At 37.0% G+C, this 15,805-nt stretch overlaps 1 protein-coding gene across 1 annotated transcript in view; it reads left to right on the top strand.

The window, feature by feature from the left end:
• Positions 1 to 15,805, top strand: part of UBE2W (ubiquitin conjugating enzyme E2 W) — a 75,608-nt gene that overhangs the window by 44,517 nt on the left and 15,286 nt on the right. Inside the window, exons 3-4 of the mRNA XM_024765740.1 lie at positions 3,872 to 3,974; positions 13,223 to 13,378. Of these exons, the coding sequence (XP_024621508.1) occupies positions 3,872 to 3,974; positions 13,223 to 13,378 (259 nt within the window). The remainder of the gene's footprint in view (positions 1 to 3,871; positions 3,975 to 13,222; positions 13,379 to 15,805) is intronic.

Raw genomic sequence — 15,805 nt, 5'->3', positions numbered from 1 at the left:
GCTCCGCGGCATGTGGGATCTTCCCAGACCGGGGCACGAACCCGTGTCCCCTGCATTGGCAGGCGGACTCTCAACCACTGCGCCACCAGGGAAGCCCTACTGACCTATTTTGAAAAAATTATTTATTACTTGGGGAAGTCCCTGACAGTCCAGTGGTTAGGATTCGGCACTCTCACCACCACATCCCAGGTTCAGTCCCTGGTCTGGGAACTAAACTCCTGTAAGCCGTGCAGTGTGGCCAAAATAAAGAAAAAAAAATTGTTGTTTAAGTGGGATTATATGGGATGGGGTATATGGGTAAATGAAGATGATGAAAGCACGTTAAGCTTTTTGGAAGACAGTTTGGTAGCATGTAGACCTTAAAAAATAATGTGTATCATATCCTTTGACCTAATAACCTATACGCTGTCCTAAGGAAGGAACAGAGATACAGAAAGATTGACTTAGAACTAATTAAGTTGGGAAATGGTTTCTCAATGTAGTAAAGTAAAATGGCACCCCTTGAGTTACAGTCCACAGCCATCATATCGTGTAAGGCAAAAATTTTGTGTAGTCATAATTGCCTTTGACCATCCCTTGAGAGAGGCTGTATTGGTATATATCCTGTATTAATATTTCCAACAAAGCTAGTTCTTCCTTCAGAGAGGCATAGATGGCTGTTTCTTTGATTAGGAGCCATGAATGTGTGAAAAATACCTGTTTTAAACATTAGAATCACAGAACAATGGGTATTCACAGGAGGTTAAGAAGTGAGACTTCTCCCATCATCCTTACTCTGGGACGTGTGTGCTTGTGACTGGAATTGTGAACATTGATGATTTGAATGTAATGTAATTTAAGTGTACACCTAATGCAGCTCTACTGGACTTGGAGTCCATTGATATAGAAACTGCAAAATGACTAGAATGAAATGTACCCTAAAAACTTTAACAGTGATTATCTTTGGGTGATTTTTGTTTTATTTATGCTTATGTAAATTTTCTGTAGCGAACATATGTTACTTTTTAAATTAGGAAAACGTTGTTTTAAATTATCCTGCATGATGTTGAGAAGTATGCCTTCTTTGACCTATCTCACCCATATATTGCAAGGTGTCTTTAAGACCTTAAGAGCTACGCTTGGATAGGTCACATGTCAATTTATGGTATATTATGTGTCCTAAGAATTGCCTTATAAACAGAACGAAAGGGCACCGAGAAGTCCTGTGATTTTTTTTCTTGGACTGTCCCAGCATAGTAGGTGGGAGTGGGCAGTGGGGCTAAAAAGGAATGTTCATGGCTAGGAAGGACCTAGTTTGGTGGGGTTTTTTTTGGTTGGCGGTGGGGGTTTTTTTGTTGTTGTTGGTTGGTTTTTTGGCTGCACCATGGCATGCGGGATCTTACTTCCCTGACCAGGGATCGAACCTGTGCCCCCTGCAGTGGAAGCATGGAGTCTTAACCACTGGACCACCAGGGAAGTCCCTGTTTGTTTGTTTTAAATTTATTACCAACCCCAAACTCCCAGTCCATCCCTCTCTCTCCCCCTTCCCCCTTGGCAACCACAAGTCTGTTCTCTGTGAGTCTGTTTCTGTTTTGTAGATAGGTTCATTTGTGCCATAGTTTAGATTCCACATGTAAGTGATACCATATGGTATTTGTCTTTCTCTGTCTGACTTACTTCACTTAGTATGATAATCTCTAGTTGCATCCATGTTGCTGCAAATGGCCTTATTTCGTTGTTTTTTATGGCTCAGTAGTATTCCACTGTGTATATGTACCACATCTTTATCCATTCATCTGTCAATGGACATTTAGGTTGTTTCCATGTTTGGCTGTTGTGAACAGTGCTATGAACATATATAGTTCATATATATGAACTATAGTTTGAATTATAGTTTTGTCTGGGTATATGCCCAGGAGTGAGGTTTCTGGATCATATGGTAATTCTATTTTTAGTTTTTTAAGGAACCTCCATACTGTTTTCCTTAGCGGCTGCACCAATTTACATTCCCACCAACAGTGTAGGAGAGTTCCCTTTTCTCCACACCCTCTCCAGCATTTATTATTTGTAGACTTTTTGATGATGGCCATTCTGACTTGTGTGAGGTGATACCTCATTGTAATTTTGATTTGTATTCCTCTAATAATTGGCGATTTGGAGCATCTTTTCATGTGCCTGTTGGCCATCTGTATGTCGTCTTTGGAGAAATGTCTGTTTAGGTCTTCTGCTTACTTTTTGATTGGGTTGCTTGGTTTTTTGATATTTAGTTGTATAAGCTGTTTGTATATTTTGGAAATTAAGCCCTCGTCCATCGCATTGTTTGCATATTTTGGAAATTAAGCCTTCGTCCGTCGCATTGTTTGCAAATATTTTCTCCCAGTTTGTAGGCTGTCTTTTCATTTTGTTGATGGTTTCCTGTGCTGTGCAAAAGCTTATAAGTTGATTAGGAGGAAAGACCTAGTTTTAAAGAGAATAGGTTTTTTGTTTTTGTTTTTTTAATGCAGCTTTTGCATTATATTTTATTTACTGTGTACTGGTTCTGATGTCAGGAATGTACTAGGTTTTTTGCATATGTAACGTGATGTATCTTTCCAACAATACTCGAGGTGACTTTTTTTAACTCTAGCAGTTAATTTTTTAAAATACCTATTTTACAATTGCAGTAGTTAAAACAGGAGAGGTAAAACAGCTTACTCAGGACCCCACAGCTAATTAAGGGGCAGATCTGTCTAATTTTACTGTAAAATATTGCCTCTTGGGTCTGTGGTTGCATCTTTTATTACCATATAAGGTATTTAGCGTGCATTGTGAAAATGAATGGCCATGTTCTTAAGGGTTTATATGTGTTCCAGCCTGATTGCTTTCAGAGAGTAGGCACATTTATTATTTTACATATTTCTAAGTCCATAATATGTGAGGTGCTCAACAGAACCCCAACAGTATATCCTCAATCTTCCTTTTGTTTCCCTGTATTTAAAATAAAAAGTTTTTATACCCGAAAAGTATAAGATTAAAGGAATTGACCAGGTGTACAATAATTATAAGTAGCATGGATATAATTAGGAACTCATTTTGCTTCTAAATTCTGCCCCGTCATCTTTGTCATAATAATCTCTATTTCTCTACCCGCACTTTTTTTCTTTTTGAAGAACAAAAGATAGTTCTTGTTATAAGAATATAATTATAAACAGATTTATATTCATGATTGTTATATATGAAAACAAAGTAAGCTTACATAGATGCCACAGAAATCTATTTGGGGTTTTATTAAACAATTGAAACATAGTGAGAGACAAAGGAAGGGCCTTCTAGAGCCTTAACTAGCTATCAGAGTAAGTGTACCGATGTCAAGTTAGCTTCCTTTTTCCTGTTTAGCCTTCTGTAGAATGCTGATGAGAAAATTGGTCTGATAGCTACACTTCTCTGTAGTCATTGCTGATACTGATTTCTCTCTTAGCTTCTAAAATAATTGATATCAGAAAGGCAATTGATTAGTTTGATGTTATCTATAAAATCTTTTCCATAATTGTAAAGATAGTCTGAAAAAATAAGGTAACATAAATTGAGTAGGAAGAGTGCAGGCTTTGGTGTCAGCACACCTAAGCTGAGTTTTATTTTGTTGTTTTTTCCGGACCTGGGTTAAAATTTGGCTCTGTCCTTTGTTAGCTGTCTCACCTTGATGTGGCTCTTTAACTGCAGTGTCAGAGAAGGAAACAGGGCCAGGGGTATAAATACCTACTCCTGTAATTGTTGGGAGGACGAAGTGTGTTGTTATACACGAATGACTCTCGTCCCAGTGCCTGGCATAGAGGAATACTCGGTGTTCTCTTTTCTCCTTCTCACCCCAATCCTTTATAACTGAAGTTTAATTTTTTTTTTTTTTCTATTCTAGGTGGATTGTAGATATGGAAGGTGCACCAGGTACCTTATATGAAGGGGAAAAATTTCAACTTCTATTTAAGTTTAGTAGTCGATATCCTTTTGACTCTCCTCAGGTAACAAAATGTTTTGCTTTTTAAATTTTTATTGTATTTTTGGATTATAGCAAAATGCTAAATTAGCGATTTTTGACTAAGTAAAAACTTATAAAAGAAATTCATTATAATTATGTGAATAGATTTGTTCCTTTATCTTATTTATAATATAATCAAGATCATATGAACATTTTACCTTATTGAGATTAGGGCTTTGCTGCTTTTGTGCTTCTGAAAACTTAAGACTGTTTCTTATCCATTCATGTTAAGCAGAAAAAAGGGATGGAAATCTAACACAGGCCCATGGGTTGTGGGAGAACTTAGCATTTGGAATAACTGGAGGCACGTCTTCCTAGATAAGATGATGATAGAATGACATCGTTAAGAGGCAGGTGCTTTTTGGGAAGGAGCACGTCTTTGATTTCGCATTGGCATGCTGTCTTTGCAGCCTTTTAGTATTGCACGGGCAAAATATATTATTACAAGATGTTAAATATCTAGACCTCAGCCCCAAATCTGATCATTATAATTTGAGGCACAGTCAGTTTAGTTAATGTCTTAAAACTTGGACAAGGGATAATGGGGGTAGAGAAAAAATTTTGAGAGCTGCTTAACTGTGGTGAATGATTAATCCTTGGAGGTTAGAGAAAAGGAGACTCTAGGATGAATTCCAGATTTCTGGCTTGGTAAGATGGGTAATGAATTACTGGTAGCAAAATGATAAGACAGGTGCCCAACTCTGTGTAGCATTGCTAGGTAATGAGGTGTTGTGGATAGTGAAATTTCCCAAATAACTTGAAATTCCACATGTGAGGTGCTAAAATATGCTATTTTTGAGGAAAATTGTATTTCATTGCTACTTTAAATAGAATATACCAAACAGCTTAATCAATTCTCTTAGCCATGTAAGAGTATAGATGGAAGTCAGTTATTGTATTGTGCTATAAATAAAGAGATGATTGTTTTAAGGCATAGAATTAAATGGAAATGGACTCCTTGAGTTCTAAAGTTTCCATGTGAGCAGAAAATTAAGAGGTTGGGGGCTCCTTTTTATCTTTATCATAAAAATAAGGCAAAGACGTATGTATTGTCATGACCTCTAGGCTTCTATAATAACCATGTGTAGACTGTAATCAAAAACCAAAGCAGATGTATTCCTTCTTTCCAGAAAATGATCTTCATTTTCTGTTGTTGGCTTTCAGCTTATCAGCATCATCTTACTGTTATTGCTTGAAGGCAGTGAGGTATCCACTTGTCACCTTCAACCTAAGTTCGTTGAAGGTATGTGAGGGAAGAATACACTCACCAGCTCAGAAACTTTGCCTAGGGGACTATTGGAGAAGGCTTACTCTGGGAACTCACAAATTTTTCATCAGAGGGAAATAATATTTCTGTAAACATGAAGCCAAGTGAAAAGTGTTCTCTAAACTCTCAGTTTTTAATTCTAAATCAAATATCAAACTTAACCATCAGTTGAATTCCATCTTTAATATTTCCGTAAGAACCATTGTAATAAATTCTATCATTTTATCTCATATTCCTTTTATCCTCCTTCCCTGGTTGTACTCCTGCTTGCTGGTCTGATTTTGGTGTCCTCCAGGTTCTTTTTTTTTTTTGACATTATTATTATTATTATTATTTAAAAAATTAATTATTTATCTTTGGCTACGTCGGGTCTTAGTTGTGGCAGGTGGGCTCTTCGTTGCAGCATGTGGCCTTCTCTCTAGTTGTGACGAGCGTGGACTCAGTAGTTGCGGCACGTGGGCTTAGTTGCCCCACAGCATGTGGGATCTTAGTTCCCAACCAGGGATCAAACCCATGTCCCCTGTGTTGGAAGGCGGATTCTTAACCACCGGACCACCAGGGAAGTCCCGTCCTCCAGGTTCTTTATTCAGCGCTCCCTTTTTCTTCTCACTTTTTAAAGTCTTTAACCATCTTAAGCCACTAACTCCCAGATCTCCAACTCTGTGTACAATCTCTTTCTGAGGTTTAATTTCACACCCTTGTTGGACTTCTCTACTTGAACACCTCCAGATGTCCAAATTTAACACAGCTAAACTCAGTTTTTTCTAATAACAAAATAAAATAAAAAAAGAATTTTTTCTTGGGTTTCTGTCCACCTATCTTCTCATGTTAAATTTATTTCCTTTCCCTCACTCTTAAATGCAGTTTTTCAGATCCTTTCACAGACTTAAGGCAGTCCACCATTTTTCTTACCTTATCGTCAGCGCTGTGTGGTCCAAGTGTTCAGCTTTTATCTGGACTATTACAAAATAGCCTCTAGTTGTTTCCACTCCTAGCCGTCCTTTCAAAGTGCTGTTAGGTTTATTTGAAGGTGCAGTTACCTCATTGGTTTTCGCACATACATCCACCACCACCATCACCACCCTTGTTGGTAGATCCTGTGATGGTTCTTATTTCCTGTGGAGTCAAATCAAGCTTAGCAGTCCAGTCCCTTTATGGTTGGGTCTGACCTGAAGCATTTTAGCCACACATTACCTCCATGCCTTCTACTGTGTAGTAATACTTGCATCATACTTTATTAATGTAACCATTAAGTAATGTTATCTCTGAAAGTGAAAGATTACACATAGAATGATGTGGAAACCCTAGGGCAGTTGTTCCCAATCTTTTGGAATATGAGGATTCCCTTTTAACATCAGTTAATTTATATATATATATAATAGTCTAATATCCATGATTGAGAAAATAACAGACCACTCTGAGTCCAGTAATACTTTTAAATTATTTTAAAATTCTATTAATCACATCATCTGTATGATTATAAAATAATTATAACATGTCCAGTAATCAAAGCTTGATGTACATATAGATTTCAAGATTTTTCTGATAACTAAAACTTTCCAAAGGTCCATTGCATTGCTCTGGATAAGGGCAGTAAAATTCCCCATTCCCCAAAGATTTTATTTGTTCAGATGTGGAAGCATTGGCTCTTGTTAGGTAATTAGTCTTTCATTTTCCTATGCTATAAGCAGTACTAAATTTACCACTACTTACAAGAGTAGAATTTGAGGACATATCCGTAGAATAAACATCTCATTGTGAAATTATTACTTTTGTGTCAGTGAGATCTTTGCCTGTAAATGAGATCTGTAAGACTATACATAAAATTTATAGGCTGTGTTATTTTCTTCTACTAGTTATAATTAATTTCACATGTATCTCACTTTACAGTGAAAAGGCTACCTATGTAAAACATGGTGTTTGGCCCAATCATTTGCTTTAAAAGAAACAATAACAGGAATAAAAAACTTTCTCAGTTAAAATGGGAGCAGAGATGAAGTACCTTTTCATCACTGTTTTCTAGTAATGTGCACTTACCAACAGCCATACAGAAAATAAAATTCTTTCTATATAGTGTATTCTGTTTCCTTATGCTAGGATACAGGTAAATGGCTGGTTAATTTAACATGTATTGAGCATGAACTGTGTACTTTAGAGATGGCAAAGAGCACAGAAATTAAAAAGGAATTGGGCCTGACTTTAAAAAGCCGATAATCTGTTTAGTATTTGGAGAGATAGACATTTATTCATTCATTCTGTAAGTATTTACTGAGCATGTATCATAAGACAAACACTTTCCTAGGTGCTGGCAATTCTGTGGTGAACAAAGTGGCCCTCCAAAAACCCTCCTTAGGTGGAGTTTGCATTCTTGTAGAAAGGGAAGGACAGTAAACAAAAAGCAAAATATATAAAGTATGGAAGATGGTGAAAAAACATAGAAAAGAGGACTCAGGGTGTTGCAGCATTGGGTAGAGTGATCAGGAAAGATTTCATGAGAAGGTGACATTGGGGCAGAGATCTGAAAGAGGTGAGTGCGTAAGCCACATCAAAGGGGTGAGAGGAAGGGCAGGTGAAGACAAAATGCAATGGTCCTGCATCTGGAGCATGCCAGGTGGGTCCCTGGAGTGTTGTATAATCAAGAAGAGGAGAGTAGGGCCTAGGTCAGAGAGAGAATTGGGGCTGGAAGGTCCATCAGAAATTGGATAGGACATTTATAGCCCATCGTAAGAATTTTGACTTTTACTCTCAATGAGGTAGGAAGCCCTTGAAGATGCTGAGCAGAGGAACGACACGCTCCTGCTTAAAATTAAAAGGAGAAACTTGGCTGTTATGTGGCACATTGACTTCTGGAGGCACAAGGGTACCCCTGTTGCAGTGATCCGGGTGAGAGGTGATGGTGATTTGTACCAGAAGGGTAGCAGTGGAGGTTGTGGAAGGTGGCAATATTTTGGACTTATTTTAAAGATGCTAAAAATATACTTGCCTTGATCATAAAGCTTTAGAAACACTGGGGCAAAAGAGTAATCACTTTCCCCTCACTCCTATTCCCCCTCCTATTCATGCCCCTTTAACACGAACCCTTTTGTTGTGTTGCTTCAAATTCCCTCATTGCAGTGATCCAGAACTTATATTCATAGTGTCCTCATCCTTTTGCTCGTGGTCTGATTCTCCCTGCTTTGGGAAAGCTATCAATATTCATGCTGCTGATACGTATTAGATGACTAAAAGGGGAGAACTGAATTGAAAACTATGCTAAAATTCTTATCCCCAGTCACTTTTGTCAAATATTTATCATTCATTTATGCTACACTACCTATGTCATATATATTATTCATAATTAGATATTTGATTTAGTTTATTAAACTCTCTGCTTGTATGTTCAGTTTTTATAGTTGCCCTTTAAATATTGTCATCTACTGACAATTTTAATCAGAGAAAACATCCCCTCATATTGTCCCCGTAGAAACCTTGGTATCTGTACTGTAGATTGGCTTTATAATTATAGCCTGTTTTGTATTGCTTATTCTGTGTATATTGTATTTTTACCTAGCTTGATATACCATATTAGGTGTCTGACTTTCTCATCACTTCCAGAGCACTAGTCTGAACACATTAGTATGCCTTCCTTGTGGTAAGATCCCAATACTGTGAGGTCATACAGTATTGAGCCTGAAGGCTTTGGAAGTCCTCAGGTATGATTACCATGAATTTCACGTTAGAAACAGCTAATATCCATCCTTTATATTGTCACTGTTGGTGGCTTTCAGTTTAGATTTTTTAGTACCCAAAGGTTACCCAGAGGTTGGCTTGCTTAAAATTTTAGGTTGGATGTGGGATGTGCGAACTTACCTCCAAAATCATATGGATCCTGAGCAGAGTTCTTTCTCCCATCTCACCTGCTCTTGAATTTGAGCCACACGGGTGGGGGATATTTGGAAATTTACAGACACATGAGGACTTCTTCTAATGCAGACTCAGAACCTCAGATGTGGTTCACATGCGTTACAATTAACATCCTTTCTAAAATTGTGACTTTTTTTCCATTTAATAGCTTGTTATTAAAAACCTGTAATTCCATTTTACTCAGTATGGTTTATGCAGTGGGGAATGTGTGCAGTCTCCGGTCGCTGTTCAATCTATGTGACTACTTTGAATCTGAATAAATTGTTTAAAAAATTAATTAGCAAAATCATTCCTTTTGGTTTCAAATTCATCGTATTCAGTTATATTGTCATATCTGTTTTAGATAGTTTATCAGCTATTTGCAATTCCCCCCCAGAAAGGTTTTTGAACTCTGGAAACAGCTTAAAGTCTTTTAAGTTTTCAGAGCCTACTTGGCTGTATTAAAAAACGTGAAATGTGCATTCCCTCCTCTGGCTTGTACTGCATATTAAATAAACAATGATAGTTCAGAGTGTGGTCTTGGGACTCCCCTGGTGGCGCAGTGGTTAAGAATCTGCCTGCCGATGCAGGGGACACGGGTTCGAGCCCTGGTCTAGGAAGACCCCACATGCCGTGGAGCAACTAAGCCCGTGCGCCACAACTACTGAGCCTGCATTCTAGAGCCCACGAGACACAGCTACTGAGCCCGCGTGCCACAACTACTAAAGCCCGTGCTCCGCAACAAGAGAAGCCACCTCAATGAGAAGCCCACACACCACAACAAAGAATAGCCCTGGCTTGCTGCAACTAGAGGAAGCCTGCGTGCGGCAACAAAGACCCAACACAGACAAAAAGAAATAAATAAATTAATTTTTTTTAAAAAAAGGGTGTAGTCTTGAAGAAATTCAGCGTTGGTTACTCTTCTGTCACATGCAGAGAACCAGAATAGCAAAGTTTGCATCAAAACCGTCTGTGCAGACTACTTACCAGTCTTTTACATGAATAAACTGTTGAAACGAGTTTTTTTTTATATTTCGGGAATTCATCTGAATTCCTGAATGGAATTCAGGAAATCCTGGATGGAGCCTGTCCATGTTTAGACAAACTTCTAAAATTCTCTATCTGCCAGGTTGGGTTCTAGGGGTTACCTGTACCATGTACAACAAGTTAGTTCCCCTGTTTTTGGTTGCTAGAAGTTTTAGGCTGGTTGCATTTGTCCTGAATGCAGCAGGTTTAAAAGCCCCTGCTTTTTCTTTTTTTTTTTTTTAAGCATTATTAAGATCTAATTTATTTTAAGTATTAGTAAGGTCTAATTTATTTTTATTTCAGTCCCCTCAAACTTCAAAACTGTTTCTTTCTCCTTGATTTCTGGCTCTCTGCTTATAGAGTGTCTGCTGCTTGTGCCGTAGGTGTCTTCCACTGCTCCCCATCCCCTTTCTTTCTCTTCTCTCCTCCTTTACTTTTGATTCATGCACACTTCTTGGCTCTCAGACCGAGTGATTTAGTTTATAATCATTTCTCTCCAAAAAGAATACTGCTTTCCTTCTGCTTTGTGAATTGGCTAGCCAAAGCACCTCGTGATAACCTTTTGGTTGGCTGTCTGTGTATTTTCCTTGATGGTTGTTGATACATTGCTTCATTTGTGCCAAAGGAAATAACTTGGCAGTTCTTACTTTTTTGGTACCAGAGCACTGTTCTACATGACTTGTTTTCAAAAAGACCTTACTGGAAAAGAAATAACCTTTAAAAATAATTGTGGCCAGGGAGTAATGGGCACTGCTGTGTTCTTCATGAAAATATCCTATTAGTCAAATGGCATTTTGTGGCAGAATGAACACCCCAGGGCTTCCCTGGTGACGCAGTGGTTGAGAGTCCGCCTGCCGATGCAGGGGACACGGGTTCGTGCCCCGGTCCGGGAGGATCCCACGTGCCGTGGAGCGGCTGGGCCCGTGAGCCATGGCCGCTGAGCCTGCGCTTCTGGAGCCTGTGCTCCGCAACGGGAGAGGCCACAACAGTGAGAGGCCCGCGTACCGCAAAAAAAAAAAAAAAAAAAAAAAAGAACACCCCAAAGCAGATGCATATTCTGTGAGATTTGTAAACTCCCACTCTAGACATCCACAACACATTGTGGGAATATCAAATGCATATAATATAATAAACTGTAGTTCACATTTATTAAAAAATTAAAAATAATTGTGGATGGACTCATGGAGCTGCAAGAGCTTTAAGCAGTCATTTCCCTTTGCAGAGCAGCACTTTTTGAGCAAAAAGTGATGAAAAAGGCACTAATTCTGATAGATATAATTGAGATAAATGGTACTTCAAACAGAGCTGTGCCCAAGTCTTTCAGGGGGTCTTCTACAATTGGGCAGGACAAATCACTTGATATCTCTTGTTTTAAGACTTTACTTTTAATTTTCAGCTTTACTTTAGCTCTTTTTTCATGGGAATGGAGGGTGGATCACCAAAATTTAAAGAAAAAAAAAGAAAGAAAGAAACACAAGTATATGAAGTCATTCCTTTGAGAAAAAATTCCTCTTCCTGTCTTATATTAGCTTCAGCCAAGGAAATGAGGCCCATATGTTAGCAGTATATTTGAAATATTTGAGAACTCCTACTTATATGAAAGAGTGCTTTGTTAAATGTAAATATTTGTAAAATTGTAATAAAACCAGATATGTAGGTAGAAATTTAAAAATAAAAGCAAAACCTAGCTTCTGGTAATTTCCCGTAGCGTATCACATATTAAAATATGGCATACCTTATTCTGGCCACCCTTATTTCACTGGCTGTCTTCTGCTCTGTAAAGGAAAAAAGAGGGCTTAGTCCTAGAGCAATATATTTCATCAGTTTGTCATCACTTAAGGTAGGGTTTCTCCTTACTAAGATTCCGCTATATCTGAGTATGAGGTAATTTGCAGGGCTGAGACATACTTACTGTAAGCCTAGTTTGGGAACTATTGGTTTATATTTGATGAGTTTTATAAAAATGCCATCATACCTAGTGAATCAGAATCTGGGAAAGTGGGGCTCTTGAATTTGTATTTTTAACCAGCTCTCCAGGTGATTTTCTTTTTTTTTAAGGGCCAGATAAGGAAATAGGAATTACTCCTAAGCAACAATAAAAATTATATATTATACTGCAGTATAAAATTCACTTAAAAGATTGACAGATTAATTTTTATATCAGAATAAATAATTTATTATGAACTAACATATATCTAAGCATTCTTAAATATGAGACTTTTACTTTGACCTATTATGGGCTATGCTTACAGATTCCTCAGGATGTATGAATTTACTCTCCTGCCTATTCAGATGCTTAGGTAGATATGTTTAAGAAACAGTATTATTGAGACATTGAATTATTAGGGCAAAGGAAGGAAATATTACCTTTCAAATCAGTGCTGAGGCAACATGGAGAAAGGGCAAAACGTGGAAGAACTGAGTAAAAGAAAAGGCAGAGACAAAACAGCAGGTAATTGGGAGACTCATTCAACCTTTGTTTTTTCATCTAAGCACATAGATATTTGCTGATTAGTAAGTGGTAGCTTGTGCCCATCATAATGGAAGTGTGAAGTTAGATGAGTTGGAAGATGTAGCAGTCATTTCCTTTTGCATATAGCACCTTGGATAATAACATTGTTATAGGTGGAAGTGGTGTTCCTACTGCATGTAATTCATATTGTCCTAAAGTTGAATACTTTCGTTTGAAATTTTAGTGTATTTGATTTCTGTATGCAGAGAACAATGAGCAATTTGAAAAACCATTCTTGTAAATATAGTTGTCTTTCACTAGTCTAAAAATACATGGCAATTTAGAAAATTTTTAAAGGAATTTGTGGAAAATATCTGAAATATAAAATAGGTAATCTGGATTTTTTTCCTACTACATGGTCATTCATAATAGTGAAACCAGTACTTATTGAATTGGTAAGAATAAAGCAGTTGTTTATCTTGTTCCTGGCATTGAATTTATTTGTTTTTAATTTGGTTTTTAAAATATTAACTTACCTGGAGAATATTTTATTTTTTGGTAATATAGAATATTTGAGTATTAATGGAATTTTGTTCTTTCTTAGGTCATGTTTACTGGTGAAAATATTCCTGTTCATCCTCATGTTTATAGCAATGGTCATATCTGTTTATCCATTCTAACAGAAGACTGGTCCCCAGCGCTCTCAGTCCAATCAGTTTGTCTTAGCATTATTAGCATGCTTTCCAGCTGCAAAGAAAAGGTAGGACTTTTCAGAATTATTCCAGGTATAGTTCTTCTTTTAGTTTGTGTAGAGAAGCTATTTTAATATATAATTTATTTGAAGAAGGGACTTAATGCTTTCTATTATGAAGTTATAGGGAACGTTTTAGTAATAGATTGGCAAATAATTTGATAATAGAAGTCAGACATTCTGCAGATGTTCTTAAATAATCTGAATTTTATTTCTGTAAGCATGCCCAGGGCAAAAGTGTACAAGAAATTATTGTTTCTAGATTTCACAGTGGAAAGACCCAGGAATAAGCATTATGGCTCCCTTCTCCCCTCTGCTGGCTTCCACCCTATCAGTCTCTTTTAGGGGATTTCCCAGGAACCAGAGCTCTCCTATCATAAAGCCTAGGTTGAAGGAGGACTAGATTACCAGTAGAGTTTTCAGGACTTTTCCTCTTAATCTCCTTTACTAATCTACAGATTCTGTGTCTGATGGAGAAAGGGAGGAAAAGACCAGAAAGAAAAACCATGTGAGTTAAATTTAGAATACCCTTTTAAAGTATCTAAATCCTCTCTGTGTTTCTGGCCCTCTTGTCATTCCTGCTTGAGGGTTAGTGTCTTGTCATTCCTGCTTGAGAGGTTTTAAAGCATCTCTTCTCCATGGGGGTTTCCTTTTGTATTCTCTTTAAAGGAAAAACCGAATTTACCTTAGAGATTAGGGAGCTGTGGGGTTATTCATTTATTTTAGCAGGTTTTTTTTTCTTCTCCAAATTCAACTGTCATTTTTATTAAATTAATATTTAGAAAACATTTAGATAGTATTTCATTTTTAAATGGTAGGTTATCTAGATTTTGAAACACTCTAAGCCACTTGTTTGCAAAGTAAGTTTCTTGGAATGTTAGTTCCATAAGAGGTTTCTTGGTGTTAGGTTTAAAAAAAAATTTTTTTGTTCAAATAAGAATGGGAAATAATAGGTTAAATTGTATATGTATTTTTTAACTGTAGCATAAGAGCCCTTAATATGCAATGTTATGTACAAGAGGAAGAATGAAACTTCTGGCAGTTAAACTGTGATACACTATTAGTTGAAAGACATGTATCCCCATTTAGGAATATTAAGAAAAAAGTGTACATCTTAGAATAGATGAAATAGGGTACCTATTATCTAATGTTAGTATCACCTTTTAACTTGAGCTTCCTCCCTGTTGTTAGCTTTTCTGAGCTGCATTTTAGGCTACACTTGAGCTTTTGTTAATCCCAAGGGCTTGGAAACAAGTTTCATTCATTTATTGCTTCCATGTTTTCTCCTCTCCCTATCTCCACCTCCACCGCACATACAGGCTCTGAACCTTCAGGTGTGGCACAGAGCGGTTTCCAATAACAGGGGCTTCTCTTAATGTTAATGTCTATGGAAAGATGAGGCAGTAACTCTAGGGTTTAATAAGAGAAGTTAAGATTAACACGAGTGGTGTCTGCGCATAGCCCTTACATGTGCCTTTTGATTACTAGCTTTGTTTACATTTAACGGTAATGATTTCCTGTTAAAAGCTAGAAAATTATTACGTTCTCTAACTCCATCCTTTTCTAACCCTCATCTTTCCCCTCACATTCTAGTTGTCTGCTGTTAGTGTTTCTTGCGTAGTTGGTATAAGACTAATCATTCCATTTAAATTATTGATAAACTATATTATATAATATAAATGTAATTATAATTTATTCAACCAAAACGATAATCTAGAAGTCAGAATTCTGGCAGCATTAGTTTTGTGGAAAATGATAAAATTCAGACATTATTAAGTACCTGCTATGTGCTGTTATTACTGTGCTAAGTACTAGATTACTAAGAAGAAGAGGAAACGTGTTTTGGCACTGAGGGGAATCTAGCACCAAATAGGCTTTAAAACGTCTTTTAAATATTCACCGAAAGCTGTTCTATTAAAACAGGTGAATTTTATTCTGTGGTGGACATGGTTCCGTGAGTTTCACTTTCCGTTGTATTCAGAGAGTAGTCAACTCCCTGACTACAAATTTTAATTTAACTGTGGGCATTTTTTAGTCATAACTCTTTCGTTCCCGTTTCTTTTTTCACAAAAAGAAACTTGTTTTTTGAAGATTGGGTTCTGATAAGTAGATGAGTTAATTGTCTGTTAACAGTAGTAGCGGTGTATTCCACACGAACACAGTTTATGACTTTACGGGACAAACAATAGCAGATCGTCTGTTCTTTAAAGTAGACATATAATTTCATGATAATAATTTTTCAGGAATTTTCTCTAACTGTATAAACAGGGTAATCTTGGTATAGTTGTTTAGTGTCTTATGTTCTTCTCTTCCTTTCTGTTAAATTACTGTCATTATTATCTCATAAGAGTTAGATCATAGTTATATATATGAATTTTAGAAGTGCCAAGCGGACTGTCAGTTTTCCTTCCTGCTACCTAGGTAGTCCTGTTCACC

The sequence above is a fragment of the Neophocaena asiaeorientalis genome, unplaced genomic scaffold, assembly GCF_003031525.2.
Source record: "Neophocaena asiaeorientalis asiaeorientalis breed wild unplaced genomic scaffold, Neophocaena_asiaeorientalis_V1.1 scaffold417, whole genome shotgun sequence".
NCBI lineage: Eukaryota > Metazoa > Chordata > Mammalia > Artiodactyla > Phocoenidae > Neophocaena > Neophocaena asiaeorientalis.
This window is presented reverse-complemented; position numbering and strand designations above follow the sequence as displayed.